General features: G+C 44.9%; 1 protein-coding gene across 6 annotated transcripts in view; it reads left to right on the top strand.

The window, feature by feature from the left end:
- NEDD4L (NEDD4 like E3 ubiquitin protein ligase) overlaps window positions 1–23720 on the top strand; it is a 259415-nt gene that overhangs the window by 112331 nt on the left and 123364 nt on the right. For 4 of the 6 annotated variants that reach the window (XM_035101003.2, XM_035101002.2, XM_060280348.1 and 1 more), the window contains 3 exons: window positions 9338–9419; window positions 10507–10545; window positions 19164–19217. In XM_035101003.2, coding sequence (XP_034956894.1) covers window positions 9338–9419; window positions 10507–10545; window positions 19164–19217 — 175 coding nt within the window. The other 2 variants (XM_035101000.2, XM_035100996.2) reach the window with 1 other exon arrangement.

Here is a 23720-nt window from a genome sequence, read left to right as displayed (position 1 = left end):
GTAGCTCCACTCCAGAGGATTAGGAAAGCCCCCCAGAACAAGCACGAGGTGGGCAGAGAGGGGAGATTGTTGGATAAACAGAGATGCTTGCATTCAGTGAACAACCTCCCTGGCGCTGTGTTGAATTCCACCCACTGGCTGGGACCTTACCTTACTGTGACGTGCGAACCAGTGTGCATGGTTTGCTTATTATTGCATTTAGGGACGTGGGTGGCGCTGTGGTCTTAACCACTGAGCCTCTTGGGCTTGTGGATGGTTGGCGGTTCGAATCCCCACAACAGGGTGAGTTCTCATTGCTCTGTTCCAACTCCTGCCAACCTAGCAGTTCGAAAGCACCGCAGTGCAAGAAGATAGGTAGGTACTGCTGTGGCGGGAAGGTAAACAGCATTTCTGTGTGCTCTGGTTTCCGTCATGGTGTCCCGTTGCGCCAGAAGTGGTTTGGTCATGCGGGCCACATGACCCGGAAAGCTGTCTATGGACAAACACTGTAAAGCGAGAGGAGCGCCACAACCCCAGAGTCGCCTTTGACTGGACTTAACTGTCCAGGGGTCCTTTACCTTTACCTTATTGCATTTATATTCCACCTTTCCTCCAGGGAGTTGGAGGTGACGCGTGTGGTTTTGCCCCTCCTGGTTTCATCCTCACAACAAACCCTATGAGGTAGCTTATTCCAAGAGACAGTGACCGGCCCCAGGGCACCAGTCTGTTTGATGGCCATATGAGGGATTTGAACCCTGGTCTCACAGGTCCTAGTTCCCACACTCTTAACTATTGTACACCTTTCAGGCTCGTAGCTTGTTGCTCTCGGCTTGAAGAAGGGGATGCTGACATGTTCATGGTTTATAGGGTAACCATGATAAGTGGACGGGACCTGGGTGGGTGAGTGTGTTTTGCTTTTTCCTCTTGCTTAGCAGCACACTTCCAATTGTCAAACCCAGTTTACAGTGATGCCCGGACCAACAAACTGTGACCTGAATAGCTCCTTCCAAGCCAGTATTGCAATTCAGGATCGTTCTGGTTTGGACCTCGCTGCAGGTGGTTTTGACAAACAAGGAAGTGTCCTATCAAGGAGGAGGAAACTGCCACCGGAATCTTATTCATGATCCTTCAAAGTATGTTTTGGAAGTTGGGAGATGTCTCCATGTAGCCATTATTTCTCAGGATGGGGTGGGCCTAGAGGAACATGGCATACCAAGACAGTGTGTGTGTGCCCATGCAAGTATTTACGGTTTCACATGTTAAAAGAGCTACACCCAGGATTTAGCAAATAATAGTGTCATCGCTATGCTGTTGGTAGTGATGGTTGGTTGGTTGGTTGGCTGGCTGGCTGGTTGATTGATTGATTGCAAATATGGTTTATAAATCTATTGAATACATAAATAGAAAACACTGGGATTAAGAATCCCAGATTGTTGCAGGGCCAGTTAGTGTAGATTGAAAGTGAAATAGGAGGGAAATGTGAAGATGTTGGGTGTCAGGTGGAACTTGAAGTTAGTTTTTGAATTAGTGTGTGGTCATATAAAAATAAACTTATCATGATGTCATTCTGCACAACAGGAGAACCAGACTTTTTGTGATGAAGCACTTATCTTTTGGCATTTCCTCTCGTTAAATACTATTTTCCCGGTCTGCCCTTGCGCGGGATCTGTTTTTAGATGTTCAGTTGCTTGTATGTTTGGTGCCTTGCACTCCTTTTTGGAGGAAAGGTGGGATGTACATTAAAATAACAACAACAGATATATCATCATCATCCACAACTTACGGTTTTATTTATATTATGGGCTTTTTAAGTCAATTTTAACCTCTGGCTGTTATTGATAATATTAATGTATATGTAAAGAGGTTTAAGGGACGTGGGTGGCGCTGTGGGTTAAACCTCAGAGCCTAGGGCTTGCTGATCAGAAGGTCGGCGGTTCGAATCCCCGCAACGGGGTGAGCTCCCATTGCTTGGTCCCTGCTCCTGCCAACCTAGCAGTTCGAAAGCACGTCAAAGTGCAAGTAGATAAATAGGTACTGCTACAGCGGAAAAGGTAAACGGCGTTTCCGTGTGCTGCTCTGGTTCGCCAGAAGCGGCTTACTCATGTTGGCCACATGACCCGGAAGCTGTATGCCGGCTCCCTCGGCCAATAAAGCGAGGTGAGCGCCGCAACCCCAGAGTCGGTCGCAGCTGGACCTAATGGTCAGGGGTCCCTTTACCTTTAAAGAGGTTTAAGGTGCATACAAATTACGTTAAATAAATGAAACACGTACAGTACTGTAGTTTGCCAAGTACTGCCCTCAGTTGTCCAAAGGTCACATCTTGGTGAACTAGATAAGTCCTGGATTTGTTTCATCACTGCTTGACTCATATCAGGGACATGCAGGTGGGACAGCCCCAGAGGTAGTCTCCAGGAAAAATGCCAGGGTGAGGTTTTGCAAGATACAATCTGTAGCCAACCAAGCCAGAATCGAGACTCCAGGCAGCAGTCAGCTGAGCCTCATTCCATTTCTCCTGGCTCAACAGAAAAGGAAGAGGTCTATTGGTAATTATACGTATTTACTATGTTCATGATCCTCCTTTCAGTATAGGCACTCAATATGAATTGCATCTTAACGTAATAGGTTATCGCCTAAGGGGCGCGATAAGAAAGGGGGGGGGAGCAATGGGCTGGGAGGGATAGGTGCGAATTTGAGTTAGCTGCATCTTCCGTTGCCAAACTGTGGTCTATAGACCGCTAGTGGCCTGTGAGTTTTATTTGGGTGATCTGTGGTTGAAGAAGAAAGATGGTGCCTCCATCATATTAAATATTAAATATTCTTATTTGTATTTTTATTGCTTCTCGTGTGTCAGGGGACCTTCCTCCCCCCCCCATCCTGTTGACCAGCTCTTCGCCCAGTGAGAGCAGCAGCAGCGGGTCAGGTGGGGGCAATGAGGAAGTTAGCGGTACGGAGGTGGCAAGGCTCAGTGATGTTGGAGAGCCTTTGCGCCGCCTTGACCAAGAGGTGGATGGAAGCAGGCAGCCCTTTCCAGCGCCCAAATTAAGACGCGCCGCTAAACGTAAGGTTGGGAGGAGGCGTTTCGGGGTGCCCAAACTCTTATGCTGGTCATGCAACAGGAAACGTCCACTCCCGGATTCTGCGAGTGACTAGGAGGTCATGTTTTCTGCTATCTGCACTGTAAATACTATGCACAATAAAACTTCAAAGCCAAGTACGGACTTGGGTGTCCTTACTCGAGAGTAGGCATAATAACACCATTACATCGTTTTTCTCGTATTGCTTGTTAGTGCATCAACATTTGAATTCTATATATAAGAAACAAAAGCTGCAACATACAATTCAACAACAGGAATAATAATAATAATAATAATAATAATAATAATAATAATAATAGCAAATTTATATACCTCCCTGCATCCGAGGTTCACAAGATAAACATACAGGATAAAAGCACAAAATAAATAGTTAGAAACAAAACAAAACAACCCCTCCCTCCCACAAACACACTTAAAAGGCTGTGGAATGTTAATCAGACAAAGCCTGGCTGTAGAGGAATGTTTTCGCCTGGCCCTAAAAGATCTATAAGGTTTGAAATAACATTTGTAAAAAAAAACCAGAAGCTTTTCTTTTGGGAATTATAGGGACAGAGCTACCTAAACTGTATAGAAATTTATAACTGCAGCGGCAAGAATGTTACCGTACTTGCCCAAAATTTTTTACTTGCCCCAAAATGGAAAGAAGCGGAAGTCCCAGCAAAGAAAGAATGGATACAAAAATTTATGGGTTATGCAGAAGTGGCGAAACTTAACGGAAGTATAAGAAATCAAGATAACAATTTTTTGAAATAAAAAATGGAAATTGTTTATTGAATATTTACAGATAAATTATAAACAGATAAAAACCTGCAGTTTCATAAGAGTATATATTTAAAGAAGATGAATAAGGAACCACAGAAAGAGGGGGAAGTCAAGTTTTGAAATGTCAAAATGATTGTAAAATTAGTGAAATGTATAAACTTGAAAAGTATAAATAAACAATTCAAGAAGAAGAAGAAGAAGAAGAAGCAGCTCCCTGGTGGTTGTTCAAGACCCTTGGGTGATTTTCAGGTGGTCTGCGGGGGAGAAAGTATGGGAACCACTTGCATAATAAAGGCACATACTGAACACATGGGACATCCCGTGATGGAAGGAGATCTGAGAAGAGAGGGGTCTCATGGGAGTTGGTCCCAGACAAGCTGATAGAGAGGGTTTCATTATGTCATCTTCCCCAGTGATGGAACCAGGTGGAAATAAGATCTCAGGTGGGCCAGGGAGAGACATGTGGAGCAGGAGCAGGCAAGATGTCAGAAGCAGGGTCCAAGATTTAGGGAGAAAACAAAGGTCTGGAGAAATAAGTGCATCTAGGAGGAGTCCATTGGTACCACTTGAGAGGCTGTATTGCCACCTTGCAGAGCCACCTTGGAAATCCCAATTCCTAGGCCCCCTTGTGCAATTTTTGCTTTATTTTATTTATGCAACAAAATTTAAATAACAACTGTTTGCAAAATAAAATAAAATCGTAAGATGTACGTCAATGATCCCAATAAACGTTGAAGTTGGGAAATGTTTAAAAATTCAAAATGTAATTGAAATCAGCAGTTAAAATAAAATTGGAGATTAAAACACAAATGTGGGCAGACTTGCAGAAACAAACATTAAAAAAACACAAAAACCAGGTGCTAAAAACGGTTTAGCAAAGATGTTTTCCTGAGGCCAATAGACACGGAATACTCTAGTCCAGTGTTTCTCAACCAGTGCCTCCAGATGTTTTGGGACAACAACTCCCATCATCCCTAGCTAGCAAGACCAGTGGTCAGGAATGATGGGAGTTGTAGTCCCAAAACATCTGGAGGCACACTGGTTGAGAAACACTGCTCTAGTCTAGGGGCTGCTGAGCTAAAAGATCTATTCCTGATAAGTGCGGAATGAATATTGCCTTTCAGTCAGGGTCATCAACAGACCGGTAGAAGGGGTGGGGAGGGTATGTTTGTTAAAGCAATTTAGCATCCACCAAATTTCATTCACTCTTCAAGTGTGCTGCATTTACAGATTAAAACACACTCGGCTGGTTTCAGTATGTTTTTCTCAGAACTAGCCCCCTTCAGATAAGCGAGGTTTTCTTTCTACTGATATATTTTATTTTTTTTTGCAATGTTGATGTCCACCACTGCCCTGATAGTCTGTTTCCCACGCAAAGACTGCTAATCTGCTTCTCACCATTATGTTGTTACTGACTAATATACAATCACCATCTTGGCTGTTGGCATCTGAGATGCGTGTGTTTTTAGGACACGCCCTGTTCCTGAGAATGGGATTTGTTTTGATTGTTTTAATAACTGAATTTGAAATTGTTGCAACCTGCTCTGGTACCTGTTGGTGAAGAAGGGTGGGTAACAGATTTAGCAACAGTGGCGGTAGTAATAATAATTGTAGCAAAACATAAAATAGAAACTGAGCTAATAAATATGGCTATAAAACAAGTAATTACTTTACGGCTTCAGCAAGGTGAATACCTAGACTGTCATTCAGCCCAATGTTGTTGTTTTTATATCAAGGTTGGCAAAATGCTCTCTCTCTCTCTCTCTCTGTATGTATGTGTGTGTGTGTGTGTCCCCATTCTCGTGGGAGTTGTAAAATTGCACACAGTTGCTTGCTGTTGTATTTTTGTATCTTGATTTTCCTCAGGTCTATGAAAAGCTGAGGGAACTTTCAGGTGCATCTCGGAATAAGAGAGGAATCACCTTTTGCTCTCTCCAGGCTCTACTTTTATAGATAGATAGATAGATGATAGATAGATAGATAGATAGATAGATAGATAGATAGATAGATAGATAGCCACTGAGATTGCCAGATGGTTCAGGTATTTGTTTGGCTAGTTGCTCCGCAGCACACTGATGTGGTCATGAACGAATTTGCCTAAAGTATCAACCCTTGTGAGGGCAGAGTCCTTGTCAGATGGGAGTTACGTGTCATGTCAAAACTCTGGCTCTTGGAAACAACTTTATGCAAGTGCTAACTATTTTAGAGGCAGAAAGAGGTGGACCAGTTCATACTGCCGTTGAGAAATTGTTGCACTAATCTGACCTGTAAGATTTGCACGTGTTAATGGTGGAATGTAGGACGCTCTCACCATCGAGGCAGCGTCTTAGGCAACAGGCACAACTCAGAATTGGGGGAAAAAGACCTCCAGGTGGTGTTGTACACGTTTGTGTAATCTGACACAAACTGCACTTGCTGTGCTGTGTGAGGAGAGAAACATATTTCAAGTATCTTCTCCCTCCAGGCACCACTGTCTGATTATTTATTAGGACACAGACTCACCATCTCCGCTCAGTGAGCTTCAACTTGTGTAGGTGGCAGTGGGATTGCTCCGCATCTGACGTCTGCATGTTCAGCAGAAGGTTGTGTGTGCCTGGAGCTGCAAGCAGGCAGTCCCTTTGGCATGGCAATCTTGAGTTCCTGCTCATGTGGTGGCACTGTCTATGCTCATAAAGCTGTATGTCCCTCTTTCAAGACGGTTGATTTAAACAGGTGGAAGATATAACGGTGATGATGAATCATGTGTGTGTGTGTGTGTGTGTGTGTGTGTGTGTGTGTGTGCGTGTGTGTGTGTGTGTGTGCGTGTGTGTGTGTGCATACATACACACAGGTATGTATTTAAATGGGATTGTTTTAGTGTGCATGTTAATGCTTGTGCAATTAGCTTTTAAATTTAGAAACCACGTAGGCGCTAATTTAAATTATATAACTTAATTGTATATAAGTTGATTTAATACTACTAATAGTAGACAGTTGTCGGGGACCGGCTGGACGAAGGGGAGTGGTGGGAGACACCCAGTGGTCAAAATTAGTCGGCCGCATTTTGCACCTGGCTGTTGGCTACTCGTGACCAAGTGAAGGCCCCTGGGTGCCAGGATGGAGCCCAACACCTCTACCATCTGGAGGTTCACGCCTGGGGATCCTTGGATCTTATTTACTGTTTGAACAGAATATGCAACTTTTGCATTTTCTCTCTGCGGTAATTGGAGAATATGTACCGTATATATTTTAAGGAAGAATGCTGTGTCTTGCTAGAGAGTTGGAATTTTTAATTTTGTTTATGCTTGTATTTGGGCTTATGCGAATTTTATTTATTTTACTTGTATGTGTATTCAGGTAGGTGGTTCCCTTGGTTTGTTAAACGCTTGCTTTGCGATCCTCTGATGACTAAATACAAACAATTCCGGATCTATATGACTGTGAAGGAAGTAAAAACAGGATTACTGTTAACCGTGAATGATTAATTAAACGGTTGTGGTAGACAGGATATGTTCTGCCTCTTCCCACGCAAAACTAATAATTTCACCGATCAATTAATATTACCCAAATGTTCAATTTCCAATGTATATTTAGTTGCTAGTGTATCTGTTTAAAGCGATAGGAGACCGTGATACTAAAGGGATGGGCATTTGGGGGGAAATGTTCTCTCCCCACCCCCACCCCACCCCCTTTTCAAGTTATTCATGTAAGACTTTCCCTCTATATTAGATATGGCAATATAGCATGTGCAGAAAAATTCCTCTGTTATGTGGACAGAGGGCCAGTCCTACCATTAGGCAGATTGAGGTGACTGCCTCTGGCGGCAGATGCCCTAGGGCAGCAGCAACAGCCTCAGACTTTTCCTCCCCTATCCTGGCCTGCTGCCTTGGGCACAGTGGAAAATGCTATCATACCACCAATGCTGGTGTGCAGTTTTGACTGCCAGACCAGTTTTACACCTGTACGTGGAATTGAGAAGGGCCCACCATCTTATCATTTGACTCAGGCAGCAAAATGTCTTGGGACTCAGGCGGCAGAATGAGATTTTTTAATTCTCTTGCATGCACTTTCTTATCTTAACCATTAAAAGATTTATATAATTTTGAAATTCGCTAGACGAATTTTTCACAAAATGAATTCGTCTAGCGAGGCAACCTCCGCTCGAAAAATCCTTTCGTTAAGCGGAAATTTCGTTAAGCAGGGCATTCGTTAAGCGAGGCACCACTGTATTGAGAACGATTATTGGGGAGAAAAATTATCTTCATTTGAAATTAGCATCCTGAATTAACTTGCTAGCAGTTTAAAATTTTATACAGTAATTTGAGCTTCTTGTGTACGTATCAGCCTTTTTTCACAACATCATTTAGATTTGTAAATTGTTCACTTGGTTCACAGGATGAGCTTGCCTCGTCTTTTTTTAGCTCCCCCCCCCCATTTTTTCTCTTTCAAATGAATGTGGAAAATAACTATTGTAGAACAACCTGCCATATGGCGGATGGCCACTTTCTGTGTTTTAACTGTGTTAAGTGTAACCACTAGAGGGTAGCTGACCATTTCAGTTACATTAATTCACAAGTTTTTCCCCTCTTTGGAACCAAGCAACAGGTGGTCCATCTGTTTTGGAGAAAATGAACATGCTTGGGGAGACCTTCTGGTGTGTTGATGTAGTTCAAACGCTTGCAGATTTGTTAGTGTCGATGAATTTAAATTTATAGCATAAATTTATGTACATAATGTTTGCTCAGAAGCAAGCCCTACTTGGTTTAGTGGGTCTTATTCTTTAGTGAGCATGTGTAAGACTGTAGTGTAAAACAACAATTAATGAATGGAATGACAGTAATGAATGGAAAATAATTCTCATTCATTGGAAACACTTAACATTTATGTAGTTCATTTCAGGTATCTGCATTATCCCAGCCCACTAACCCAAATTGCAGTATCCTATAGCAGCTGATGCAAACATATTTCAGTAATGAGGGACGCGGGTGGTGCTGTGGTCTAAACCACTGAGCCTCTTGGGCTTGCCGATCAGAAGGTCGGCGGTTCGAATCCCTGTGGCGGAGTGACCTCCCACTGCTCTGCCCCAGCTCCTGCCAACCTAACAGTGCGAAAGCATACCAGTGCAAGTAGATAAATAGGTACCGCTGCAGCGGGAAGGTAAACGGCGGTTCTGTGCGCTCTGGTTTCCTTCATGGTGTTGTGTTGTGCCAGAAGCGGATTAGTCATGCTGGCCACATGAGCCGGAAAGCTGTCTGTGGACAAACACCGGCTTCCTCGGCCTGAAATTGAGATGAGCACCGCAACCCCATAGTCACCTTTGACTGGACATAACTGTCCGGGGGTCCTTTACTTTTTACCTTTTTTATTTCAATAACGGCTTATTTACAAATGGTTTGGCCATCATTAGTTGGCATAAAAATTTTGTGTGTGTGTTAAATTTTAAATAAAAATGAATGAAATTTCTTTCATCATGTGTTCTTTATGGAGATTCGGAACATTAATGGCAAGTTCTTCTTTTGCAGTGACCCGTATGTGAAACTTTCATTGTATGTAGCAGATGAGAACCGAGAACTTGCCCTGGTGCAGACAAAAACTATTAAAAAGGTAAGTGGTGATAATATATCTTTAACTGTTGGACAGCATTCAAACTTAGCTGGGCCCCAGGCGCACTTTGCACCTGGCTGTCGGCTGCTTGCGGCCTAGTGAAGACGCCTGGGTGCCAGGATAATGCCTGACATCACCACCTGGAGTTGCATGCCGGGGGATCCTAGGATCGTGATTGTGTTCCCACACTAACACCATACCCTGTGGAAGTTCTATGTGTTATATTTCATCTGCACAGTCAGAATGAATTTCAGGAACCAAAATGCTTTTTCTGTGCAGCCTGAGCAGGGGCAGTGAACAAGGTTATAGTTAACTGTTGTCGCTTGTCTTCACTTTCCCCACTCCACTGCCCAGATCACAGTTGTGAAAAATATCCCTATGTAATGCCCATGTCACAAAATGCATAGCATAACACACATACACACATTTATGAGCCACCTTGAGGGGCTCGCTAAAGGGTTTTTCCCACTTGTTGCCTAAATGGCAGGCTATACATTTTTAAAAAATATGAATGAATGAATATCGATTTTGGCCACAACTTTAAAAAGTTATCATCTGAAAAAAAGTGGTTTTCTGTGCCGATCATAAATTTATATTTGGCATTTGTACCAGAGATTCTGCTTCTGAGATCCAGATCTACTCCTCTGCTTGCAGACACAGATCACATACCCTCTCGCTCTCTCCCACTGCCACACCAGTAACATGTTGAGGAATTTTAATAATGAAATATTTAACTGCCTTCATTAAGACATCTCTGCCCAGGTCATCAGCAATCTGCCTCCCACTGTGAAGTTCCTATTTATAGTTGACGTCTATTTCTGGCTCATCCCACTTCACATGCCCTCCCACACGAAGTTTGCTCAGCAAATGAATTTGAAGCCTTTTGACGACAATGTCTTTATTGCGGATGAAAGCTGTCGCTATGACTTTTCTCTCTCTCTAGTTCTTTTTTACTTTCTGATATTCTTAACAAAGAATGTCACTTTTGTTTTAATTGCAGCAAAATGTCAGACTTTCAGCGTTTTCTAAAGCTCTTTAAGTTATGGTGTTACTAAATGTGGTTTCCCCTCCTCCTTTTTTCTTGCAGACACTGAATCCGAAGTGGAATGAAGAATTTTATTTTAGAGTAAGTGTTCTGTTTTTAAATGACAAGCGTATTTCCTGTGCGATCAGCTGGCACCTGGCTCTGTGCTGTTGGCAGTGGAATGTGGAATTAGATGACCCATAATCTAATGATCCAGCAAAGCAATTCTTATTTTCTTAAACATGCTAAACCAAACATTTCCAAAACATTTCTATCAATATGGAACATGGCCTTCTCTGGAAATGATTTTGTAATACAGTGGTACCTTGACTTACAAACGACTCGACAACCGAATTTTTCGACTTACGAATGGGGCAAATGGCTGCACGCGTACGAATTTCTCGACATCCGAACGGAACAGCGGCGGTTTTAGATAGGGTTTTTTCGACTTATGAATTTTTAGATGGGGTTGCTTCGACTGACGAATTTTTCCGTTTCCAATGCATTTCTATGTGGCGCTTTTCCAGTGGCGCTTTTCGACTCACGAATTTTTCGACCTATGAAGGTGCCTTCGGAATGGATTAAATTCGTAAGTCGAGGCACCACTGTATACAATAGCGCTTTTAATTTGCAGCATGTTTCATAGCCTGTTTTATCTTTTTCACAACATCCCTGCGAGATGGTTCAACTTAGGGTGTTCTACACTAGTGGTTATCCCCATTTTCATTCACAGGATATTTTAAGCCAAGGGGAAGAGATGGAGTCAAATAAATGTATAGAGAGAGCAAAGAGCTGTGAACAAAAAAGGCTGGAGGTGAGAGACAGGAAGTGGGTTTCATTTGCAGGTTGTTGTTTATAGATAGGTTCAAGCTTTTTCAACCGTGAAGATTGCTGGACTAGTATTCCTGTTTTGTGGGACAAGAGTACTGAAGCTCAGGAATAAATCTATTGCATTGGATGAAGACTTTAAAACAGGGATGCAGTACCTAAGGCACTGGGATATAGTGCATCATCCCTCTTGGCCTTGTTGTCTAGGGTTGACAGGAGTTGCTGTCCATCATCTTGAGAGCCATAGGTTCCCAGTCCCTGCTGTCAACTCGATCCACTCTTGTATCCATAGTCCAAGTACCATAACATCCTGCTCTCAGTACAGTTGTGTCGCAAGTCCTTGTGGCATGCTCAATCGCAGTGGGTGAATTTTCTTGAAGAAATCTTGTTGCGGCTGCAGGTGGGATGGAGTGCAAAGGATGACTTCCTACACCTACCAGAAATTAGCAGCAGTAGAGATAGGGAGTCCTGCGGTCAGCAATGTCAGAGTGTGGGGTTGCTGACTAGCTATCCACACCTTTCCATGCAGGTTTGGCTACTGCCATTGGTGAGGGGCTAGCCAATCATCGTCTACACACTTTCTGTCTGAGATTTCTCCTCTGCTTCTCGTATTTATTTCCAGTACAGTCATACCTCGGTTTAAGTACCTCTGATTTACCCCAGAGCAGAGCCATTGGTTCTAACGAATGAGCCACTTTACCAATCCATGGGGTAGGGTTGGTTTTCAACATCGCAATATATCACCAGCTAAATATCGTGATATATCATTACATCACGATGTCTGAAATAAGGAACTACCGGTATTTAGATGTGAACAGTAGGACTGGGCCATATCTGGTTTTCAACACCGTGATATATTACCAGATAAACAATGCGATATACTAATATATCACCATGTCTGAGATGAGGATGGAGCTACGTAGAGGCATTGGTTGGCTCCAGTTTTCCCCGCATTGTGATTTTTGCATAGTGCGCACACAGAGAGACACAGACACCCCACATCGATCACAATTCGCAGTATATTGCCAGGTCAGAAATTATAAAGCCAGTATCATAGGGATACCAAGCGCACAAAACCATGGGACCAACTTATGCTTCAAAGCATTGGTCCATTTGTTGCTGTGCTGTCTGCACTGACTGGTAGTAGACTCTCCTGGGTCTCAGAGTCTTTCACACTCCTGTCTGTAGATGTTTGGTATTTAATTTGAGACTTGAGGCAAATCTGATTAACTCCCCTGGCATTTGCGTGTGCATCGTCTTTATTAGAGTGCCTTGTACTCATGCTGCTTCCTCGTTCTCATTAAAAAAAACAGGAGGCAAGAGAGTTTTAAAAACCTAATGCAGTTGTGGCCACAGTTTTGACAAATGTGCCTCAGGCCCGCTCCAAAACTTGGAAGAATGCCACTGAAATGTACATTGTGACACAGAAGTGTTCTGTACAAGGCTATACAGATGATTCCAAGGGAGAAGTCAGATTTGAGCCCATATTTTTCTGACCAAGTGCACTTTATCCCATTTTTTTGTTTTGTTTTAAATGTTCTGCCATCTCACTTGTTCTACACCAAAGACAATCCCCTGTGTTGCTAAACAGAACAGTCTGAACAACAACGAGCTAATAAAATACTGACAATATTTTTATAACACTACTGTTTCAAAATTCATAAACAGAAGACATATAATATGTCATGGAGTGACAAACTAATAAGAATCAAATCAATGTTCCATGAACAGGAATGGTAGGAGTGGCAAGTCACTGTCAAAGATCACCGAAATGGAGGCAGAATACCTTTCCACAGTCAATATCCTACAAACATGATATGGTGGGTGCTCCAAACATCATACCTGCCAAGTCTCCCGCAGAAAAATACGGAATCAGCAGCGGCACCGGAAGTTGCACCGGAAGTTGTCCGGTGGCCATCTTAGGGGTGGCCATGCGGCCACCTCCAAGATTCGCCGCCGCCATGTGGCCACCCCTAAGATGGCCGCCGGGCATGCATAGAAGCTATTTCCGGTGCCGGCGCCGGCCATTTTCTGGTGCCCATAGATGGGCAAAACGGCACCGGAAAAATGGCTGCCGGCAGGAGCAGATTTAAGGGAGATTTACGGGAGTGGAGCTCAAACGGGAGACCGCCGGGAAATGGTAAGGAAAAACGGGGGTTTCCCGGGGAATACGGGGTACTTGGCAGCTATGCCAAGCATTGCAATAGGCTACTCCGAGCACAGCACACTTTTTAGTGATAGCTGATCCTTGGCCATTTGATGTACTTTTGGGGACTATTAATTTGTTCATTATCCTGGGAGAACTGTACTGTCTGCTTCTGGAATATTTATTTGATTCTTATTAGTTTGTGACTCCATGTGTCTTCTGTTTAAAAATATTGTCAGTATCTCACTTGTTCTGGCTTATTCCAGCCTAGAAGACCTCTATACAAACATGACTGCATGGACAATTTCTCTCCTTCAGTTTAAGAGGTTTCTAATGGTGGTTTGTTTATTTTTAGTTTTGTTTTGTTGCCATACACATTTTACAAGTGCATTGCGCCTAGCTACTTTTTACTGTTTCACCTGTCCCCAGTACTCACCTGCTCCACCCTCACACATCCCTTTCCAGGGGTTGGTAGCACTGAAGTTTGACAATCCAGTTAGTGGGGAGAGTGAATGATTGGGATGAGGGAAGCAGTTCAACTGATTGCTTTAGTCAATAAAGGCAAGAGGGGAAAGACTAAGCAGTAGATGCCAGGATTAGATTAAGTGATTAGTGGACGCCAGCACCCAAACCGTACATGTGTTATAAATGCGATGGGTAAATTTTGCATTTCCAAGTTCTAATCTTTACTACTTTGGAAATTCATTTTGAAAACACTGGCTTTAAGGGACCGGTCTTTACAGCCTAATCCTATAAGGTGGCACAATATGTAGGCAAAAAGGATTAATTTCACAGTTATGGATGGCCAAAGCTATACCAGAGAGGCAAATATATCATGAATTAAACTGCAGAGCCGTTGGTATTTTTAAGGATCATTTTTAGAATTTGTTTTAAAGGTGCATTATTTTACATGATCCATTAAAAAACCCCACCACTCATTCGCATTATACTTTTCCGAGGCTGGCTTACTCAACAAGATGAAGGGAAAGTAGAAAACAATACTTTAAATGATTTCTCAGATTTAATATTGCAAGTGAACGGGACTTTCATATTGTTAACCAGTTACTATAGAACGTTGTCTAAACTTTCAGATGTCTTAAAAAGAGAAAGGCAGAGAGAGACAGAGAGAGAGGAAAGGGGGAGGCAAGGTAAAATTTCAGCAGTTTAAATTTAATCTTTTGGAGCAGCTGCCTGTGAACACTGGGGCATTGTAGATTGTTAAAACTCTAGTATCTTTTTCAAATAGCGTCTGTGCAGTTGGACTTTTTTGTTAGCATTTTGGAAACAATATTTTTAGCAGTTTCTCAATTTGGGAATATCATAAGTTTCTTTTTTTCAAGTTGGTTTTTATAGCATTCTTAAACAGAGAAAATAGAGAAGGTTTTGTTTCTGCAATCTTCCTTGCTGTCCCAGACACACTGATCTCTTCAATGTTCTCTATAAGGAAGAGTGGGGGAGAAATGGTCCAAGCCTGTTTTGATTAGTAATGCACAATCCCTAGGAAGTGTCTTGGCACTGAACCCCACATGTCTGGTCCCGGCTTTTTCCATTCCAGTCACAACAAAGTTCTAATACATAGGAATCTTTATACAGTACCACAACTTACGTCTGGTCATGTTATACTTCAGGTTTCTAATGTTGCAATCCTAAACATACTTACTGTTGAGCACAGAGGGGCTTGCACCACAATCCTATTCATGTTTAGTTTTTGCACACCTAATTTGGGAATAAGTTCTATTAGAGAGAGTAGGACTTAACTCCGAATAAACACGCATTCACCACGTAACACTTTCTGTTGATGAGACAGTGGCTCAGTTTGCACAATCAAATCCTTTGGTCCAGCTAATAACTGTTAATTACTGCTTTGTACAGTGGTACCTCTACTTACGAATTTAATGCGTTTTGAACGCACATTCGTAAGTAGGAAAAAATTGTAAGTCGAATCCCATAGGAATGCATTGAGAGAAAAAAATCGTAAGTCGAAGCAACCCTATCTAAAAATTCATAAGTAGAAAAAATCCTATCTAAACCGCATCCAAGATGGCGGACGGAGCTCCATTCGTAAGTAGAGTTATTCGTAAGTAGAGTCATTCGTAAGTAGAGGTACTACTGTATATCACTGCAGTTTCAAAACCTCGAGCATTGCGGGGGTGAGTGGGGAAAAATATTATCAGCCCTGAATTCAGAGCTGTCTCAGTTTTAGGCCTGGGTCTAAAGGAAGAGATTCCCCCCCCCCCTTAAGATTTTATTAAAGTTTTTTAAAGAATACAACAAGATGAAAGAAACTAATAAAAACAAAAACAGAAAAAGAAAAAGAAAGAGGAAAGAAAATGCAGAGTCCTCCCTCAGAGGTAACTCTTAACCCGTGTCTCACTCAGAAAGTGATGGAGCCTCCCAGTGCTATTTTTCTAGAAAAATAGGTGCCGGAACTCACCATGAACACCTCCCTTGTTCTCTTATAATGGCAGTGGTGCCCACCTGAGAGGTGCCGGAACTGAGTTCCTGTGAGTTCCAGTTGGGGGAAAGCCCTGGACCCTCCTAGCTCTCACCTACCGTGTTTCCCACATTATAAGACACCGTCTTATGTTTATTTCACTCAAGAAAATAAGCCTATGGCTTATTTTCGGGGGGTGTCTTTTTTATTGTTACTATAAGTACGGTACCTCCTTACTGGGTCCTGCTGGCTCAGGGCTCGGGACGCGCAGCAAGCCGCCTCCTGCTGCTGCCAGATCCCGGAGGCGGCCTACTGGATCTGGTTGGCCTGCATGGCCCGAAGCTGAGCGGCGGCAGGAGGTCCGCGGGTCCTTCCCTGCCACCAGGGCGCCGGCGGAAGCGCTGCTGGTCCCTTCCGCGCCGCCGGAGCGTCGTGGGCTGCATGGCCCGAAGCTGAGTGGCGGCGGGAGGTCCGCGGGTCCTTCCCTGCCACCAGGGCGCCGGCGGAAGCGCTGCTGGTCCCTTCCGCGCCGCCGGAGCGTCGTGGGCTGCATGGCCCGAAGCTGAGTGGCGGCGGGAGGTCCGCGGGTCCTTCCGCGCCGCCGGGATGACGGATGGCAGTGGGAGCACTGCTGGCCCCTTCAGCCGGATGAAGGAAGCGGCCTGCCGGGTCGGTGCCCAGCAGCGCTGCGCGGAGCACCAGATCGAGTCAGTGCCCAGCAGCCCCGAGCTGGATTGAGGAGGCGGTGCTCTGTGCGGCGCTGCTGGGCGCTGACTCTGCAGGCCGCTTACTCGATCTGGTGCTCCGCGCGGCGCTGCTGGGCACCGACCCGGCAGGCCGCTTCCTTGATCCGGCGGAAGGGGCCAGCAGTGCTCTCGCCGCCCGTCACCCCGGTGGCGCGAAAGGACCTGCGGACCTCCCACCACTGCTCAGCTTTGGGCCATGCAGCCCACGACACTCCATCGGCACGGAAGGAGCCAGCAGCGCTCTCGCCGGCGTCCGTCGCCCCTGCGGCGCGGCAGGACCTGCGGGCCTCCCGCCGCCGCTCAGCTTTGGGCCATGCAGCCCACGACACTCCGTCGGCACGGAAGGAGCCAGCAGCGCTCTCGCCGGCGTCCGTCGCCCCTGCGGCGCGGAAGGACCTGCGGGCCTCCCGCCGCCGCTCAGCTTTGGGCCATGCAGCCCACGACACTCCGTCGGCACGGAAGGAGCCAGCAGCGCTCTCGCCGGCGTCCGTCGCCCCGGCGGCGCGGAAGGACCCGCGGGCCTCCCGCCGCCGCTCAGCCTCAGGACATGGAAACTGGCAGGGATGGGGGAGGGGGGAACGCTTTCCCTCCTCCGCATCCCTCCGTGTAACTCTACCCTGCCAGGCGAGCGCTTGCGCTCTAAAGGAACGCAACAAGGTATGGCTTATTTTCAGGGGGTGTCTTAGATTTCACAACTGCTTAAAAATCCTGCCCTGGCTTACTTTATGACTACGTATTAAAAAAGGGGAAACACGGTAGGAACTTTCCTTCCATATCCCAGTTTCTAACCCTTACCTTTAACATATTGTTACAGCTGTTGTAAACAGAGCAACAAGGTTGGCAGGAATCATGAGAGAAGCGATGACCGGGCTTCACAGTTTTTACCACATTGCAATTTTTATTTAATTTTTTACATAGCACATGCACACATCGTGATTTGCGATATATTCCCGTGTCTAATATTATGAAACCGCTTCCATGATGTGGAACCAATTTTGGACGGTATATCTCCCAGCCCTTCCTGCCAGTGTAGGAAATATAGAGCTCAGTGAAGCACTTGTTATAAGGATGCTTCCGAACGTCCATGGTGGAGATGGGGAACCTTTGATCCTGCAAATGTTGGACTCTCAGCTCATCAGTCCCAGTTAGTAATGGGAAGTGCTAGCATCTGATGCTTTGTGTGGGAGATGTTCCCTGTCTAACCATGGGACTGTTGTTACAGCCTGGTTTTATGTTGTCTGTGTCAACATATGCATGCTGCTGTTTTTCTTTTAAATCAGGCTTCATCAAATCAATGTTTCTAACAATAAGAGAAGCTCACCAGCCAGCTTTGCTGCATGTCCTTCCCCCACCTTGGAGTGAGGTTAGGGGGTGGGATTAGTCATGGCTAACTTAATCATTCGCATAGCAACCTGTGTACAGGTTTTTCAAAGGCTGGTTTTCAGTCATTGAGATTAGATATGTGATAACCAGAGATTTGTTTGCTGAAAATATGGTGGGCAGTAAGCAATTATTATCCCATTGGATAATCTGCAATTGAAGTCCATTCGACTTCCAAAATGTTCAGAAACCAAAGTGCGGCTTCTGATTGACCGCAGGGAGCTCCTGCAGCCAATCGGAAGCCATGGAAGCAGTGTCGGACGTTTGGGTTCCGAAGAACGTTCACAAACCGGAACACTCGCTTCCGGGTTTGCGGTGTTCGGGAGCCAAAACGTCCCGAGTACCAAGGCATTCAGGATCCAAGGTACGACTGTATGTTCCTAGGGGGAAATGAAGTAGCCAGGTTGTGATCTGGAGATAATACCTATTTCTTTAACCGATCCTCTTTTTCTCTCTTAAATTATAGGTGGGGTTTTTTTTGGGGGGGGCAGCTGGGCCGACCGATACAGTCGCGGTGAGTCCTTAGCTCCCTATAAGGAATCAAAACACCCAATTTTTGGTGTGTTTTTTGGGGGTTCTGCTGGGCGATGGGGAGAAAGATGGAGTTTGCTTGTCCCTAGAGCTGGTCCTAGGGACACAGGTGGTGCTGTGGTCTAAACCACAGAGCCTAGGGCTTGCCGATCAGAAGGTCGGTGGTTCGAATCCCCGTGATGGGGTGAGCTCCCGTTGTTCATTCCCTGCTCCTGCCAACTAGCAGTTCGAAAGCACGTCAAGTGCAAGCAGATAAATAGGTACTACTCCGGCGGGAAGGTAAATGGCGTTTCCGTGCACTGCTCTGGTTTGCAAGAAGCGGCTTAGTCACGCCATGACCCGGAAGCTGTCTGGGGACAAACACCGGCTACCTCGGCCTATAGAGCAAGATGAGCGCCGCAACCCCAGAGTCGTCTGCGGCTGGACCTAATGGTCAGGGGTACCTTTACCTTTACCGTTTAGACCTAGTCCTAGGCCTCTGGCTTGCCTTCTCTTTGCTTTGCCCTTGGAGAATTCATCTCTGTTTCTTCATGTCACACTCAAGATTCATTTAAAAACAGTGTAAATGAAGAACGTTGAATTAAGTAACTGCTAAATAACTGTTAGTCTGTTTTTAAACAAATAATTCCATTAAATTCTTTATTATATCTTGTAGGTAGATCCATCTAACCACAGACTACTCTTTGAAGTATTTGATGAAAATAGATTGGTAAGTGTGCTCTTATCTTTAGTGTACATTCAGTGGCTGTGCCATAACCACACCCTTTTTTTGCAGCTGACATAATGCGAAAGCGGTGTAATACTTATCAAATGATTGCATGTGGGGATATGAATTGTGACCTTTTTTAATGGATTGCAGGCTTATAAACAGTTTGGAGTTTCCTATTGGAGTGGGATCAATCAGGAGTCTTCCACCTTCTGCTCTGCTTTTCTTATAATGGACTGTTTTGTTCTTTGAACTGTTGGTTGCTGCTTCCTTGGAGATATAAATATATATATTAGTAGGAAAAGGAACATTTTTAAAAAATAAAGCAAGAAATAAATGACATGGAATGAAATGAATACATGCTACGTGGAACAGAACCCTAGCGCATTTGTTTTAAACCCATTGGAGTCAGTTAATAGGTGACTAGTAAATTATGGAGGTAAATAAATAATTGCATGAAAACAGCTTTGGGTGGTGATGGAAGGAACTTTACTCCTTTCTTTGCCCGCTTCACCACAGAGTTAGGCTCCCCCCCCCCCAATTTCAAACGCATATTTGTGAGGTGAAAGGACTCAACTCTGAGCAAGATGTGTGTGGCGCTATGTCCTGATTGAAGTGAGTGTAGAAGCCCTTGGGAGATGTGGGAGCTATGTTTGTACATCATATCTCATTACCTATGAGGACCTCCTGGATTAGGGATTGTGTATATATGAGAATAACTTCAGCACTAAACCGAGCTGCCATTTGTGCCGTGTGTGTGTGTGTGTGTGTGTGTGTGTGTGTGTGTGTATCTCTATCTCTATCGATCTCAGACCCTCCAAGTGCCCCTATTTTCCAGCGACAGTCCTGGATTTACAGAAGCCAACCCTGATTTCTGATTCGATCCCGGGATGTCCCACTATTCCTTAGGACATACCTATTTTCATTGAGGAAATTTTGGAGGGTGTGGAGTTTACGACCCCCACACAAAGGAGATAAGTAACTATACAACCATTAGAAGACATCTGAAGGCATCCCTGTATAGGGAAGTTTTTTAATGTTTGATGTTTTATTATGTTTTTATATATTTTGGCAACCCGGTCAGATGGGCAGGGTATAACAACAACAACAACAACAACATAAATAAATAAATAAATAAATAAATAAATAAAGTAATAGGATGTCCCTATTTTCATCGGAGAAATGTTGGAGAGTATACTCTATCTAATCTATCTATCTATCTATATATATATCTCTATTAGATATGATATGTCCTGTAGCCCAAAATGCTGGATTCCCAGAGATGCTCCAGACGATGTGCCTGTTCTTTTTAGTATAATTTTTGTGTAGCGAGTAATCATGCTGACTGTTCTTGTTGTCATCATTGGCAGAGTCCAGTTTTCCTAGTATAGATTAAAATACTTGACCTCATCGATATTTATCATTTTAAGCTACTCCTTGTAATTGGGCTGCTTCCCGCCCCTGTATGGGAAAACAAGGGCTTGGAAAGCAGAAACAGAGATGCCCAGGGATATGGTTTTGACTTAACACCCACATGATTTTCCACAACTCTTGCTCCAAGGCTTTCTTTTATAAAAGCAGGTTGTTCTGTTTACTTCTGCAATAAGACTGTTTGGTTTCATTGGCCCTGTTTCTAATTCGCACTGGAAGAGCATTGTCAGACTCTGTCTCAGCTATAGTTCCTACCTTCCCCCTCCACCCCCCCCCCCGGCATTTATCAAAACCGCCATGTGTAGCAGAGCCGAATTCGGGCATTGTTTAATGTTGAGTCTGTCTGTTCTTCTGGAGCGCTTTGGCTCCTAACAAAGCAGAGCTCTATCCCATGTTGGCAATCTGAGCTAGTAATATTGCTAGCTTTCTCCCTGGGTGCTTGCCAGCGTGGGGCAGCGTTTCTGGACGGTGTTTTAAGTCAGATCAGTACTACAGCTCTTCACAAACACCCCTGCGCGCCAGATCTCAGCTGCCTTCTCAGCCTCCTAAAAGCCGAAAAAGGAAGATTGTTGCTTGCTCCTGTCTGCTGCTTGAAGTGTGTGTGTGTGTGTGTGTGTGTGTGTGTGTGTGTGTGTAATAGTTTCTTCCTCCCACCCCCACCCCGCAAACCGCCTCTCCTGGAAAACGCTGTGTATAGCTGGAGTGGGTTATTATAGTTCGTTTACAGTGGCAATATGATATCTGTGTCTACCACTCCAGCAAAAAAAAAACAACTTGCTACTTAAATCGCTTTTTCAGCATAAGGGGAGAAAGATATAGTTCCTAGCCATTCTTTAATATGTGCGTTAGACGAACGACACTCGGAGGCTCCAGCCAGCTTTGAACAAATGCAATCTCCTCTGGCCATTTTTTGTGACTCCCCGATCAGCCTGAGGACTTCAATGCAATATCAACCAAGTACTGGTGGGGGGGGTCTTGGTAGGTGCTGCTGGTAGCCTGCGTCTCGCTTCTCCCCCCCCCTCCTGTTGTTGGTTTTTTGGTCTCTGGTTTAGTACAAAAGGGTTCTGTGAATATGATGTACTTTTAGATTTATAGCAGAGCTTGAGTGTGTTTGCTGCCTCGGTCAGCTGTGAGAGCTCTCCCGCTGGGGCCGCTCCTTTCTGATGGAAAAGGAGCAGCTGTGAAGGTGCTGTTTCAGGCTCTTGCTGGTATTAAAGGAGGGGGGAAAAAAATAGCTGCTTGCATTGGAGAGGGGGAAATGGGTCATGTGATGCCAGGCACCCTACCCTATGTCACAGTGTGGAGGAGCGCTGATTGCTCTTATCCAATCATGCCTGGAATGTTGCTTGCCACTTGGGCTATTTCTGCTATCTGTCGCTATCAGTGCAGCACTGCTAACAGTTTGGCAGATGGGATACTTTTCCTCGGAGTTTATGTCTTCAGTTCTTAACTTCTGGCAGTGCCTGGACTCGTTGCCGTGTCTCCCCCCCTCTCCTCTCTCCCGAAACGATGGCCCATCGGCTGCGGTTTCATTTTGGCTCCGGGCGAAGCAACACAGCTCCCGAGTCGGAGATTTTGCACCACGAGAGAGAAGATGATGATGATGACTTTTTCATGTCATTCCACACTTTGCCGAGAAGGAACGGGCCTCACCCTTTCTCCAGGCGCAGAATGGATTACGGCGACGGCAGCAGCAGCAGCAGGGATCTGCGGGAAGCCAGTTCCTTGAAAAGGAGCACGTCCATGTTTATCCCCCAGCTTCTAAACAACATCGATGCGCGCCCGACGAGGAGCTCGTCCATGCAGATCTCCCTCCAGCGTAAGGCAGTAAATGGACATGCTGATGAGTGTGGGGGCCCGGAGTCCCCCCTGGAGGAGACAGGTAACTTTTCAGATCTAGGGGAGCCTTATGGATCTCTGGTTGGAAGCGATTCTTCTCCAAGTAGTCCGCAGGTGACTCCAGATAACTCTCCACCGAGGCAGACGGAGAACATGGGGCACGAGATTAACGGGGGGTCCTCTAATCATACAATATTTTGTACAATACCTTCCAATAACTGGAATGATGGCAGTGCAGCCACGGCTCAAGACGGCGAAACGAACCCTGCATCAGGGTTAAACATCAGCGGGGTGAGGATTCAGCACCGAGCTTCAAGTGTGGACGTTCCTCATGTTACGCTGATGCCCTTTGGCTCCGAGGCTCAGGAGGCCTCTTCTCCCTCTGAACCCAGGCGCTGGTCTTTGCAGCACCTGCCCGACGGGTCCTCCAGTTCGGGGAAGAAATTGTTTGTTTTCCAGTTGCAGCAGTCTCAATCGAACAATACAGAGGCAGGAGCAGGTTACAATTTTGGTTTCACCGGAACAAAAGGGGATAGGTTGGTCAGGTACCCACGGATACGGCTGGAAAGGAGTACCTCGTACCCAGTTCAGCCCCATCCGGCCCGAGTCAGCCCCACGGAGGACGACGGCGTGAATCCGGCACTTCGTGGAAATTGCAGGAACGGCTCTGATATATCTCGAAGCAGTTCAGTGGAGCGGGTTTCTCCAGGGCAAGGGTGCACCTTTAAAATCCGCCCCGATCAAAACTCCAGGCAGCAGCATTTCAGAATCCTTGTGACTCGTGGGACTAAAGAGAGAGGCCAAGGTTCTGGAGAGGAAAATCTTAATGCTGCTGGTTCTGTGGCAGCCAACTCCTCAGTAAGTAGGAACATTAATGTGCTGGTGATAACTTTAATTTTCACTTATGGTGATGACTTAGATTTTCACAAATATGCTTTGCATATTTTGCATAATGGTTTACAACTCATAATGCTAGCAAGAACTATATTCCTCCAGAACAATCTCAGAGCATCTTCGGTTGATTAAGCTAAAATAGCTTTCAGCTATGACTGCATCCATTGCAATGTTTTGAGGTCTCCTAGCAACTCACACGTTACTTAAGTCGATGTTACGTCATCCAAGGTTACAATAGGATTTAGTTTTACGAAAATCTGTAAGCCACTGTGCTATTGTTTATAAATAGTGCCCACTTTGTTAAAAAAAGAAGTTGCTTTTTGAAAAATAAATACAACACAA

The sequence above is a fragment of the Zootoca vivipara genome, chromosome 11 (assembly GCF_963506605.1).
Source record: "Zootoca vivipara chromosome 11, rZooViv1.1, whole genome shotgun sequence".
NCBI lineage: Eukaryota > Metazoa > Chordata > Lepidosauria > Squamata > Lacertidae > Zootoca > Zootoca vivipara.
This window is presented reverse-complemented; position numbering and strand designations above follow the sequence as displayed.